Genomic DNA, 14,249 nt, shown 5'->3' with positions numbered 1-14,249 from the left:
TTTTCCTTTTTCCAGAAAACACTCCTTGGCTTCAGAAAAACCTGCCTGAGCCTGAAAAAACTGCAGCATTGTCAGCTCCACCCGCTGAGCCCGTGGGCCCAGCTGTTCAGTCTAAAATGTCCCCACTGGAAGTCAGTTGTTTTCCTTTTTTCGATAATACACAAAATACTGTTTTCTGTGCAGAGTAAAGCATGATTTATTGGAATAATGGGCCATCCATAGATGGTACTTAGTGTTAGAGGTATTACTCTTGAGGGTAAATAGATCATGTAAAGAATACATTTCAAGGAAACCAAAGGATACATTGTTCAGCTGCCTCACCAATACAGGATTGTTCTCCAATCTAGCATAGCCATGAAACAGGTTGTATAATGTAGGTTAATTTGTGCAGTGGTGCTATAGAGAACACAGCACTCTACTCCAGAAGTACATAAAAGACCACAAAGTGAAAGTCAGTACACACAAAACTGGATAAAGTATCCAAAAATAATCTCGGAGGACAAATCAGAGATTATGGTAGTCTTAGGGAAAAGAGTCAAGAAACTGGGAAAGCAAAAGTACGAGTGATTCAAATATCTTATTTTCAATTTCAGATACAATAGTCAAAGTGAGATTTGTAAATTTCACCCATCTTTGGTAATACAATTAAAACAAATTAAGAACCTGAACTGTATCTCACTTTTGCTTTTCTTTCTCCACTTGATCTTTATGCTATCATAGTGTACCGCATTCACTGTTCTCTGATCTCCCCAAAGGACCTCAGTTCAGATTCCAACCATCTGATACAGATATGACTCAATTAGCAGACGGACACAATCTTTCCAATATTCAGAGGCAGAGTGAATTTAAGGCAATGTGAGCAAGGGCCTTCTGGCACTTCCCACGACTACTTTCCTTTCTGCTTTAATTTCTTGGCTGCCATGACAGACTCTTACAGTCTAACCTGCTGTGTTTCAAACTAAGCAACTTTAAGATGTGTAGACTTGAAGTCCGCACATCTTAAAGTTGCCAAGTTTGAAAAACACTGGTCTAATCCTAGTGACGTGGTGTCGGTTGAGTTTGGCGTATGGTAAAAAAAAGTCCTCTTTTTATTTATATATGTGAGTTTGCAAGACATTGCATACTTAGCTCAAAGACAGCAAACAAAAGCATGTGGTAGAAATACGTAGAAGCCCTTAGAGCATGTTCCAACTCAGTGGGCTCCCTCAAGTTCACATAATACCAATGTCACTGTGGAAAAGTTCCTGATGGTATTTTATGTTTTATTTCATTTTACTTCATTACAACACTACCAATGTGTTTTTATTTTGCTTACAAGAAGTTTCTTGCTATTAAAAACAACCATCTTAAAATTAGTTTTGCTGCTACCACAATAACACAGATTAAGGCAGACACATCTTAGAACAACTGCAGACAACTGTATGACTGGTGATAAATTCTGCACATGCTCCTTCTCTGTCTTCTCAACATACCAATTTGAATTTATCTTAAGTTATTTTGATTTAGAAAACTGACCCAAATTCCTTAATTCCTTTGTGTATGCTTCTGTGAGCATAATGTTTGTTTTGTAATACTCTTGGGCTGAATATTCACAGGATGAAGTCTAAAGACAATATTATTTCCATTTATTAATTTTATAGGCAGTCATCTTAAGCAAGACCATTGAAAATGCTTGAGTGGTGATAATGCATTGCTATAAAACATAAATATACTTTGGTGCTAGTCTCCAGTGTTTAAATACAAAGCAATAACAGTCTTTTCAATGTAATGAGCTGTATTACTTTATTACTAACATTGCAGATTTACAGAATCATTTGTACATTATCAGACTTTGGTCCAAATATACACTGCATTGTATATTTACAGAAATATAATTTAACTGCAAGTCAAACATGAACTAAACACAATAAAGGAATTCATCATTTATATCTTTTATATCACAGGGGTATTATTTTATTTGAAGATAGAACCTACATTTTGGAGCCACTGGAAGGTGCTATGAATGAACATATAATCTACAGACTAAAACACCCAAAACTAATCCTGGGTACATGTGGCCATCATCTCAATATTACAGGTGTCACTTTGGGGGATACTGCACAGCTTATTCAGACATTTACTAGCAGAGTAAGTGATATATTTAGTTTTCTCTATGTTTTTATAGTATTTATTTAGACAAATCTGGTATTATGGCTCAAAATCTTTATTTGTTTGCTTGTTTATTCATTCATTTATTCCTTCAATTCATAGGAGCCTGACTCCCAACAACTCTGGGTGCCTTACAATGTAAAAAGTAAAAAAATTACAAAAGACAAAACAAAAATATGAATGGCTCCAAAAACATTATATAAGGGGAGAAAAAAAACATCCAGCAGCTCAACCTTAACTGTGCCCCGGAGGCTATAACACAGGTGTGATACATGAGAAAAACAGAAGATTGGGAAAAGCTAATACGTTTTATTGTTGTAAAATGATAAATGACCACAGATTTATTAACCTATGTTAATAATTAATCTTATGAAAGTTTTTGTTAACTCCTTCAATCAATGCATTCCTAATTCACTAAACCTTCTTGGAAATGTTTTTGTTAGCCAGGGAGCCAGATATATATGCCTATAACTTAAGTTTCATAACTTAACTTCCTAAATGCATAAGAAAATGGTTTTACCATCTCTATTTGCTTCTGTTTCTTCATGAGCTGAATTTGTTTTGATTCCAAGCAGTTAGATAACCACACAGAAGTAACACTAGATTTCTGCCCATTACATTTATTGTAACAACCTTCTGCATATAGAAAACTTTCAAAGGTTTTTTAAAGACATAACTAGATTAAGGTAACTGTTCTTCTCTTTCTCTGGAATGAATTAATTATTTTTAATCTTTTTCTGTCATCTGTTTTGATGGGATGTTTCTGAGGAGTAATTTGAAATGTAATTTTGAGAAAATGTTAGCAAAATTTCATTCTGAAGATAAAGTATTCCAAAACTCGTTGCTTCCTAAATCTTTGCTTGCACATATTGTGCAGGTCTTAGAACACCTCATGTTTGTCGCCGAACATATGGTGTATCCAGATGTTTGCCTAGAGTTCTACAGCTCACCAGAGTTTCTAACTCAGCCTCATGCTTGAGATACCTACACATTCCTTCATTCAACTGAATAAGCTCCTCTGCCTACATGAATGGAAAGAGCTTTCTCCAAACTAGGAAACTTCAGAGTACCAGAGCAGCATATTTCAAAATAAATTCTGGCAGATGAAAAAAAACAAATGAAGGACAACATTCAACATTATCACAAATAATTTGAGCAATTTGAGAATGTGAATATTTGTTTCCATAGTGGCTGCTCACGCAGCTTCACTTCATTTTAAATAGCAGTTTAGTTTTGTTGAATTAAGTATATGTGTGGAGGAGGGGATAATACAGGATAATCCCCCTAAAATTATTTTAAAAATCATCTCCCAGTGTTGCCATGCTTCCTTACTTCACATACAAACTTTTGAGATGGACTGACAAGATCATGGAATAGTATGGGATAGCATGGTGCTCACCAGAAGTCTGAAATAAAGGATTATATTAATTTGTGTCAATACATGTTTCCTATTTGGGGGTTGTTTAAGGCATATAAATGTATCACTTTTACACATTTAATAAGTGCTTTGTTTATAAGATACCTCAGTAACTGAAAATACGTCTGAATATAACAAGTGAATAAGCAACTGACAATGCTTTGTAGAGCTGGTTCCATTTGCATATAAATTGAGGTATAAGAGTGAATTGTTAAATTCATGGTTTCGTGTTTAGAGTGTGATATAGCTGAATGTGATTGTTATATCAGCCTTTTATTCTTTGGAATAACATATAAGGTGACATGTTAATTTTGAAAAATATTGCATCTTGTACCAAAGTACTGAAGTACAAGTGAGTAATACATCCAGAACATGATACTTGAAATAACTTGGTGCTTATTGAAGCTAAGGAAATTTTGATCTTCCTCGTATCTGGATGAGAGTCCACCCTGGAATGATTGGTCAATTTTTCTATTTATAGACTATTTATAATATTTAAGTTGCTTGGTATTATAGCACTGTGGTAGAAAAGCGTACCTAGAAATGTAGAAATGTAGATTTCCTTAAATAATAAGAGCTCTTATCTGACACTTGTTTTGATAGCACAAAAGAGAAACTCTGAAGTCCACCAAGTACGTGGAGCTCATTATTGTGGCTGACAATCGTGAGGTAAGCAAAATCTAAAGTTAAAAAGATCATGGGTAAAAAGAAATACACATGTTTATAAATTAATGGAATAATAGGAACGTTGTTGTTTATTTGTTCAGTCGCTTCCGACTCTTCGTGACTTCATGGACCAGCCCACACCAGACCTTCCTGTCAGTCGTCACCACCCCCAGTTCCCCCAGGGATGAGTCCATCACCTCTAGAATATCATCCATCCATCTTGCCCTTGGTCGGCCCCTCTTCCTTTTGCCTTCCACTCTCCCTAGCATCAGCATCTTCTCCAGGGTGTCCTGTCTTCTCATTATGTGGCCAGAGTATTTCAGTTTTGCCTTTAATATCATTCCCACAAGTGAGCAGTCTGGCTTTATTTCCTGGAGGATGGACTGGTTGGATCTTCTTGCAGTCCAAGGCACTCTCAGAATTTTCCTCCAACACCACAGTTCCAAAGCATCTATCTTCCTTCTCTCAGCCTTCCTTATGGTCCAGCTCTCGCAGCCATATGTTACTACGGGGAACACCATTGCTTTAACTATGCGGACCTTTGTTGTCAGTGTGATGTCTCTGCTCTTAACTATTTTATCGAGATTTGTCATTGCTCTTCTCCCAAGGATTAAATGTCTTTTGATTACTGCATCTGCAGTAATCTTCGCACCTAGAAATACAAAGTCTTTCACTGCTTCTACATTTTCTCCCTCTATTTGCCAGTTATCAATCAGGCTGGATGCCATAATCTTATTTTTTTTTAGGTTTAGCTGCAAGCCAGCTTTTGCACTTTCTTCTTTCACCTTCATCATAAGGCTCCTCAGTTCCTCTTCGCTTTCAGCCATCAAAGTGGTATCATCTGCATATCTGAGATTGTTAATGTTTCTTCCAGCGATTTTAACTCCAGCCTTGGATTCCTCAAGCAAAGCATGTTCGCATGATGTGTTCTGCATACAAGTTGAATAGGTAGGGTGAGAGTATACAGCCCTGCCGTACTCCTTTCCCAATCTTAAACCAGTCCGTTGTTCCGTGGTCTGTTCTTACTGTTGCTACTTGGTCGTTATACAGATTCTTCAGGAGGCAGACAAGATGTCTTGGTATCCCCATACCACTAAGAACTTGCCACAATTTGTTATGGTCCACACAGTCAAAGGCTTTAGAATAGTCAATAAAACAGAAATAGATGTTTTTCTGAAACTCCCTGGCTTTTTCCATTATCCAGAGGATATTGGCAATTTGGTCCCTAGTTCCTCTGCCTTTTCTAAACCCAGCTTGTACATCTGGCAATTCTCGGTCCATGAATTGCTGAAGTCTACCTTGCAGAATCTTGAGCATTACCTTACTGGCATGTGAAATGAGTGCCACTGTTCGATAGTTTGAACGTTCTTTAGTGTTTCCCTTTTTTGGTATGGGGATATAAGTTGATTTTTTCCAATCTGATGGCCATTCTTGTGTTTTCCAAATTTGCTGGCATATAGCATGCATTACCTTGACAGCATCATCTTGCAAGATTTTGAACAGTTCAGCTGGGATGCCGTCGTATAATAGGAATAAGGGTAACCTATTCTCTGTCTTCCACACAATGATGAGAAAATAGTCTGTCCCATTTGGACACTTAAATCTTTGCTGCATTATTTAACTTTGAACCAGAAGGAATGGAAATGTATTATACAAATACGAAAATATTTATGGTATTGGTTCTTTAGATGTAGTTTACCAGTTACAAGTTATATTCAGGGTTGCATAAATTGCTGAGTTTTTGCAAAAGAGATTCATAATAAATGGATGAGGCACTTTGTCAAAATTAGTTGAAGCTGCTGAAGTGCAATCAAAATGAAATATCTTAATTTGCAATATTTTCCCATTTGCATTTTTCCACATTTCAAAATTACTTAATTAAATAGCAATATTGTCCCCCTGTCCACCCATGGCAAACAGACAGCTAAATGAAATCTTTCCTTTTGTACAGCATGAAGTGTCCCAATGAGACAATTGTGTGAGAAAGAGGATTAAAAACAACATTTTGTTTAAATTTGAAAAACTATATTCCTTCACACAATCTGTGCTTGTTTTCAGATATATAAGAATTATATTGTTAGCAGTGGGAGGTTGCCTCTGGCCTATTTTCCATGTAAAAACATAGACATTGGTGTTACTATTTTTCTGCCAAAGGCAACTTACACTTACAGAGAATAAATATAATTGTTGATAATTCAGTATTACTTAAAGATCATTTCTAGTTTCAGAGACAAGGCAAGGATGTGGAAAAAGTGAAACTGAGGCTGATAGAAATTGCAAACTACGTTGACAGGGTAAGTTTTTGGTTGGTACTATAATAACTTCCTTTGCTATAATGTAGTCTGCTTCCGAAATCTAAGCAGTCAAGTCTTATCTTACTGAAGTCAGGTCATTATTAAAGAAACCCTCTATATAGAAAATTTGTGTTACGTAAGAATACAAAAGCATGAGAATAGGCCTGCTGGATCAGGTCATGCCCAATCTTAGTCTTGCATTTTACCCACACTGGTGAACAAAATGCCTCTGGGTACTCCAAGCAGGAGATGTAGATGTTTCCTACTTCTACCATTCTTGCCCTGTAACTGGTATTCAAAACCATTCTTCACCCAACCTAGAGGTAGTAGCAGTAGTAATTTATGACACACTTAACATACTTTCAAGGTATTCCCCTATATATATAATATTTAAATAATCAAATTAAATAAATTAATGTGATTGTTGTCTCTTATAATCTAGTTAATCATCTGTGCAATGAGACACGTACATTGAATGTTAAACACATAGATCTTAATCAAATGGTACTTCCTTGCATGCCATCAAGGATTTTAGAGGGCGTAATCTTTACTGTCTGAGAGAAGAAATTGAGAAGGATGTTGTCCAATGCATTATATAACATGCCTGCTATTAATATATCTATATTTTGCTCTCTTTTATTAACTTAAGTTATGCAAATATAATCCAGGATATTGATCTTGTTTTCTTATCAGTTCTACAGGCCACTAAATATTAGAATAGTCTTGGTTGGATTAGAGGTCTGGAATGATATGGATAAGTGCACAATAACTCAAGATCCCTTCAACACTCTTCATGAGTTTCTGGACTGGAGAAAGATGAAACTACTACCTCGTAAACCACATGATAATGCACAACTAGTGAGGTAAGCCTACCAGTACCAGAACTGGACACTAAGAATTTTAGATTTGTTATGTTGCTAGTGAAATGACAGAAAGGAAGTTGGTGGGCAGTAAACCTACATATGGCTAGGACTCTGGGGGAATGACAATACAACCATGCAGAAAACGCTGCATCCATATCATGTCTCTTTTAGTAAAATCCAGGATTTTGACTGGATTTTGTCCCTATATTATTTTTTCCTGTATTCATTATTTTTAACATAGTTTCTTGTCTTCCATTAGTGGAGTCTATTTCCAAGGTACTACCATTGGCATGGCACCTATAATGAGCATGTGCACCATAGAGCAATCTGGAGGTATCGTTATGGTAAGTGCTATAGGTACCAAGATTGATCCTATGTATGGCTGAGTAACAAACAAGCAGGAACAAAATAACAGAATCTTGAATCTATCTTCAAAATCTGTGTGTATTTTTTTTTTTTTGCAGATTTGTGCAGCTATTATTTGAATTTACAAGTGGTTAAATAAATGCTTTTATTTTGGTATTTTATTTTTACTTTCCACTAGAGTGTTCCACCAAAACAGCCTCATAAATTAAAAATCTGCTATCTGTGTTTAATATGAAAACCCTTCCAAAATATTCATGAGACATGCTGAATTTGCTGTGAACCAGAGAGATGTAATTATAAGCCTTTCTAGAAAATTGCTTATTTTTTCCAATTGCCAGTAATAAGCTTTTATTATACTGGCAGGTGACAAAGCACAGTATGCGGTTGTAACTTTGAAAAAGCTTTCATATTAACTGTATTTTTGGTAGAAGATATTTTAATGTTGTTTTTGTAGTCTTTCCAATATCTATGTATGAATGAAGTTGATAGACTCAATTGTAAACATGGATTTCAAGGAAATCACCTTAAAGAATCAGCTCTTCTTAACCTAAAGATTTTGATTTAAATTAAAAATAACAATAGTAACACAATATTTTTGCTTTGAAGCATAAACTAAAAATAAAATGCATATTTAAAATACAAGTCCACAAAGAATACTAAAAGAAGATTGAAGGATTCCTCTAAACGTAATTTAATAGATCTCCACAGGAACAGACAATGTTATAATTGCTCTTATAGTTCAGCTTCTAAATGTTGATGAGAAGTTGATTCTTCAACAAACTCTTATTTCTTAGGATTAGTGACAGAGGTGTCTAAAATTACTGGAAAAAGAACACAAGAAGAAGGTTTTCCTGTATTTATCTTATAATTATAGAAGCTAAAATGCAGGGGAATTCACAAGGGAACAAAAAAAGGAAGTCAAGATCACCCTTGCAACTGTGCAATTGAAGCCCCACCATTTTGAACTGCATCAAGGTCTCATGTATGAACAATGGTGCATGACTTCAGTTGCACAGATAACTGCCATCTTGACTAGTTTGTCCTCTCTACCATAGACCCCACTGATGGAATTCAAAGGAAATAAAGTCATATCATATGTACATATGTGAAGTTCCTCTAGGTCTCCCCCACATACTTTCCAAAATCTGGGGGAATGAGTGACTCAGTCATGAAAACTTCTCTCCTGATCGTCTGCAACATGCCCCTTGATCTCCTGTGTGGGGTGCTGCAGGGTTCTACTCTCTCTCTTCCTTCCTTTTCAACATCTACATGAAACTGCTGGGTGAGGTCATCCCCTGGTTTGGTGTTCAAGATCTTCAGTACGCTGATGATACCCAGTTATATCTTTTGTGACACCAGGCTGGCCAAGTGAGGCTATCAAGGTTCTGTCCCTTTCCTTTGTTCCTGTCCGGTCTGTCATTCTCACCATCTTATATTATTTATGTTGTTGCTGTTGTCTTCCTTTTTTAAATTGTTGTGAACTGCCCAAACAACATCTGCAGTTGACAAGTGAGAACATTTGCGATTGTAACATGTTTGGAAACAATAGTGAAATCACAGCAATTACTATTTGAATATTTTAACAGTTGATATTTTTTTAAAAGGAAGGATAACAGATGGATTTAGTAAGGAGATCTCAGTTTGAAAAATATTGTTAAATAATAAACCAAACTATTTACTTTCACAGACATGTCAGATCTGATCATACTGAATGAAGAAAGATAACTCCACCATTTCAGAGGGCATGGTAACAATATCAAGCGTCAGATCTGGGGTTGAATCCAAAGGAAGTAAATTGTTAATCATTTAAATTGATTTTAATCAGTTGGGGAGACTTGTTTGAAGAAGGGAAGGGAGCAGGAATACTAGGAAAAAGTGACCATATAATAGTGCAATTCCTGATTTTAAGGGAAAATAAAACTGAGTGCAGTCAAACGTATTTAGATTTTTTAAGTGGATTTTAAAGTCTATAAGTGGAATTGTTGTAAAGCTAATGGGAAAAGGAGCTCACGATTGATGGGAATTCACAAAGAAGGAAATGCTAAAAACACAATTACAAATAGGTCCAATGAGAAAAAAAAAATGAGGACAGCAGAAGAAATCAAGCTATACAGAAAGCTTAGTGAAATCTGAAAGCAAAAAAGGACACTTACAAGAAATCCAAAGAGAATTGTGAAAGCGTAGAATGAACTGAGATTAACATACTAAGAATAGAAAAAAGAGCTTCTTTAGATATAGTCAGGAAAAAAATAGTATTCCAGCTAAAAAGCAAAGACAGTAAAATGCTTATAGGTAATATAGAAAAAGCAAAGCTACTTACCTCCCAACTCTCTCCAACAGGAGAGTATGTGCTTCACGCAATTATGAAGAGCAGGATGAATAAAGACGATCAGAGAATAACTATACTTAGTAATACACTTATTTACTTAGAAAGAGTTTAAATCTCCAGTATCAGATGAACTGCATCCTGAGATAATGAAGAAACTATCCTCAGATAGTGAAGGAACTAACTGGTGGTACCATATTGTTATCTCTGAAAATCATGTATCAATCTAGTAGATTGCCAGATGACTGGAAGAGAGCAAAAGTTGTCCTTATCTTCAGAAAGGGGGAAAAGGTAGATCCAGCAACTACAAACCAATCAGCCTGGCAATTGTACCCAAGATTATAGAGTAGATAATGGAGGGATTGCTCCTAGGAACAATGCGGCAATTACCAGAAGTCGTCAAAGATACGTCAAGAACAAACCTTGACAAGCTAACCTTAGTTCCTTTGTGATCAGTTAACTTTCTTAATAGATTGTAAGAATGCTGTAGACATAATATTCCTTAACTTTGGCAAAACATTTGACAACTATCCTGTAATATGCTGATTAGCAAGCTAGTTAAGTATGGGTTAGATGGCATGATAATTAAATGGATACAAAGCTTAATTAAAGAGTACTAAACAGTTGGAGAGTGATTTAATATGGGGTGCCAAAAGGATCAGTCAGAGGTCCTCATTCTTCATCTTTTTATTTATGAGTTTGGTAGCGGAAAGAATGCTCATTTAATTTTCAGATGACACAAAACTGACAGATGCCAGTGGAATCAATTAACCAGACAGGTGATAGGTTTCTCTTCATTGGGTGTGCTTGAGCAGGCATCTGTATAAAGAACTTTAATTTGGATTCCTGCACTCAGTAGGGAGTTGGATTGGTGGCCTAAATGGGCCCTGCAAGTTATCATTTAATTACTATATTCTTTTTATTACTGTGCAAAGTCAAAAAACCCATATTAAAAGGATTAAAAATTACCTTATTTTATGTTACTGGTTTAGTTTATCAAAATTTTGGAGGGTGGAGGAAACCATATATAAAATAATGTTTGACAAAAGCTCAATTAATCCAGGTGAGATAGAGATGTTATGGACAAGGAAGTAGAATACGGGTAATCCTCGAGTTATGACTGCAATTGCAACAGGAATTTCCATCGCTAAGCGATGCAGTCATAAAGTGTGACATCACATGACTGCATTGCTTAGTGATGGCAATCCCTGCAGTCTCCGCTGCTGTCACTAAGTGAGGATTGTGGGTCGTTAAGTGAGCACCTCACAACTTCCTGTTGGCTTCCAACAACGAGTGGGGAAGCCAACAGGAAGTTGCAAGTCCCAGGTGGCTCACAAGCAGGCCAGCAGGCAGGTAAGCGGCTGCTGCTGGGTGGGAGAGAGAGCAAGGGGGTGCATGTGTGGCCAAGAAGGTTGCGTGAGCGAGGTGGGACATGGGGAGGGTGCGTGGATGATGAGGGAGGCACAACACGAGCACAGTGGGGCTTGGAGAAGCTGCTGCCCAGTGGGGGAGACTTACCTGAGCAATTTGCAACCTTCCCTGCCAGTTTCCCAATTGACTTTGTTTGTGGAAAGCTGACAGGGAAGATTGCAAATCACGGGACCACAGGACTGCGGGACGCTGCAACCATTGTAAGGGCAAGGCAGTTGCCAAGCGTCCAGATCACGATCATGTGACTTTGGGGGTGCTGGGACAGCTGGAACTTTGAGGACCAGTCATAGTCGCCACCCGTTTAGCACCGTCTTAACTTTGAATGGTCGCTGAATGAGTGGTTGTTAACTGAGGAGTACCTGTATTCTAGATGGGAGTCTCACCACAGGTCTTAGATGGAGTTATACTGACAAAATGTGCAGTTTGTAAGTCCTCCTAAACTCCACATTAACTGTGGAATCTATGGTGGCCAAAACTTGTTTTTATCAATTTGGGCTGATACATCAGCTGCATCTGTACTGAAACTTGGAATTGAATTAGATGTAACCTTGTAACATCTAGGCTGGGCTATAGCAACATGTTCTCATGCCTTTGACAAATGTCAAGTTTAAGAAAAAACCTCAGAGGAAAGCAAAAACAAACCTATTCTGTATTTTGCCAAGAAAACTACATGGATATGTAGTTTCTTGGCAACACATCAAGCTCAATTCAATAACAGTTTTACCTTTTATCCCATAAAAGAAAGGAAGGAGAATGAAAGAGCAGTAGCAAGTTGAAGACACTTGCATTGCTGCACCTAGGAAGTAAAAGAAAATATAATGCAAAGAGAGAGAGTAAGGAAGAAAGCAAAAATCCGAGGTGATCCAAAGATCGAAAATGAGGAAAGGAAACAGAAGAGTGATAGGGGTTTTTATTTTCTCTTAATCTACTGAGATTAATATTAAAGTGAACAGCCCTCAACAGTCAGTTAAATTTCAAGACTGGAACAACAGCACTCGCAGTAAATGTAGGACATCCACTGGATGCATGGGCAAGAATTTCAGAGGCTTGTGTTCCTAGGCCATGGTAGAACTTCAATAAAGTTGAAGCACAGAATGTTAGATGGGCATCCATCCAAATCAGTCTTACAGGGAGCCCAGCAGCAGGATTGATTTACAGTGGATATAGTCCAAGTATCAAAATAATTCTCCCTTTTAGAAAACAAAGAAAAGGATATCTACAGAAAGAAAATAGAAATGACTAGTATACTTTCTTAAAAAGAGATAGTTGACATTTAATTATATTTTCAGAGCATGATCATATAATACTAAGTTACCTTTCATTAGAGCTGCACAGTCTCCATCAGCTTGAGGGCTGGACCATCAGAGTTGAGAGTGACCACAAAAGGGTTGCAGGTGGGCTGCCCTTTTGACACCGATGTCCTTGGTCTTGATATTACCATTTAATGCATCCTGCTTCTCATTGTCATGTTTCAATCTGAGCTGGAGAAAAGCGACTTAGCACATCGAAGAGTTCCATGCAGCATTCCATGGTTGGGACACTCCCTTTCAGGGGTTGAGGAATTTATCTTGACACTCAATCCCATTAATCAAAATAGGAGAAAGAATGTCAAAAATCTAAATGTAAAGATCATAATAGCAATTTTAATCAGGTACTTTCCAAAAGGTGAAGAAATTGAAAATAGACTTTCAAGCATAAACTTGTTCTTGTTATGGTGATTTTCCCCAGTAATTTGGAAATACAATAAATTCTTGGTCTTTTGGACACAAATCATTATGTTGTGTCTATTAATAGTGATAAATACTCACTATTAAGATTAATATTCACTATAATCTAGGAGACGACATATCTTTAAAAGATTTATACCATTCAACTGAGAAGCAATCTGGACTTGGAGCTTTCCCATTTTTCATTAATTGAATAATTTCTAATATCTCCTGAACTGACAGAGGCGCTTCCAAAATATCAATAGTGTCTTGTGATAATGGTATGTTAATTTAGCACAAACATTGATAAGTATCATATTGATCAACCTTATCCTTCAATTTAGATAATGACTTATAAAATTGAAAAAAGACCATCTATTAATGGATTCAGAGCCCATAAAGCTCTGACTATCCTCTGTTACAGGGGTGAGATGGGGTAGGGGGCAAAAGGTAGTATTTTTTTTATGGTGGCTTCCCCAGAAAAATATTCAGAGTGCATCTATCTTAGCATCCTTCAGAGAGCTTAAAAATGAAGCTCTTCATTTGGAAGGCACTTGGAGGTTAACGGTTTATGAATAATTATAATGGGAGTATAATTTTATCATTATATTGATTGTGGGTTTAATTGTATTTTATTTTGGTGGCTATGATGTAAAGCACAGGGAGTCAGTTGAAGCTGATGGTGTACAAATTAAATAAATAAATAGCTATCAGATGACACATTTATATTTACATCCAGAATTGTGCTTAACAAACTGATAAAGGACATTTCCTTTGGTAACAGCTACAGAAATGACCTTAATGCATTTCTAAAATAAGCTACTATTCCTAAATATATTCTGAAGTACCGATCATTCATGTGAGTCTAATTAACACTTCAGGCTGATTACAGGGTAATGCATGCATATTTTGGGAATTGCTAGTTTCCTTCCCCACATGTTTTCTTCTCAGTATCATCACAACTTTATGTACCACTCTACAGGTAGCCCTCAACTTATGACCACAATTGGGACCAGAATTCCTGTCGCTAAG

The 14,249-nt window shown here is 36.6% G+C and overlaps 1 protein-coding gene across 1 annotated transcript in view; it reads left to right on the top strand.

The window, feature by feature from the left end:
• ADAM12 (ADAM metallopeptidase domain 12) overlaps positions 1–14,249 on the top strand; it is a 314,025-nt gene that overhangs the window by 188,863 nt on the left and 110,913 nt on the right. The window contains exons 6-10 of the mRNA XM_063307340.1: positions 1,944–2,127; positions 4,169–4,234; positions 6,454–6,525; positions 7,219–7,388; positions 7,648–7,732. Coding sequence (XP_063163410.1) covers positions 1,944–2,127; positions 4,169–4,234; positions 6,454–6,525; positions 7,219–7,388; positions 7,648–7,732 — 577 coding nt within the window. The remainder of the gene's footprint in view (positions 1–1,943; positions 2,128–4,168; positions 4,235–6,453; positions 6,526–7,218; positions 7,389–7,647; positions 7,733–14,249) is intronic.

Source organism: Candoia aspera, chromosome 6, assembly GCF_035149785.1.
Source record: "Candoia aspera isolate rCanAsp1 chromosome 6, rCanAsp1.hap2, whole genome shotgun sequence".
Classification (NCBI taxonomy): Eukaryota; Metazoa; Chordata; class Lepidosauria; order Squamata; family Boidae; genus Candoia; species Candoia aspera.
The sequence above is the reverse complement of the archived record's forward strand: the minus strand, read 5'-3'. Positions and strand labels throughout refer to the sequence as shown.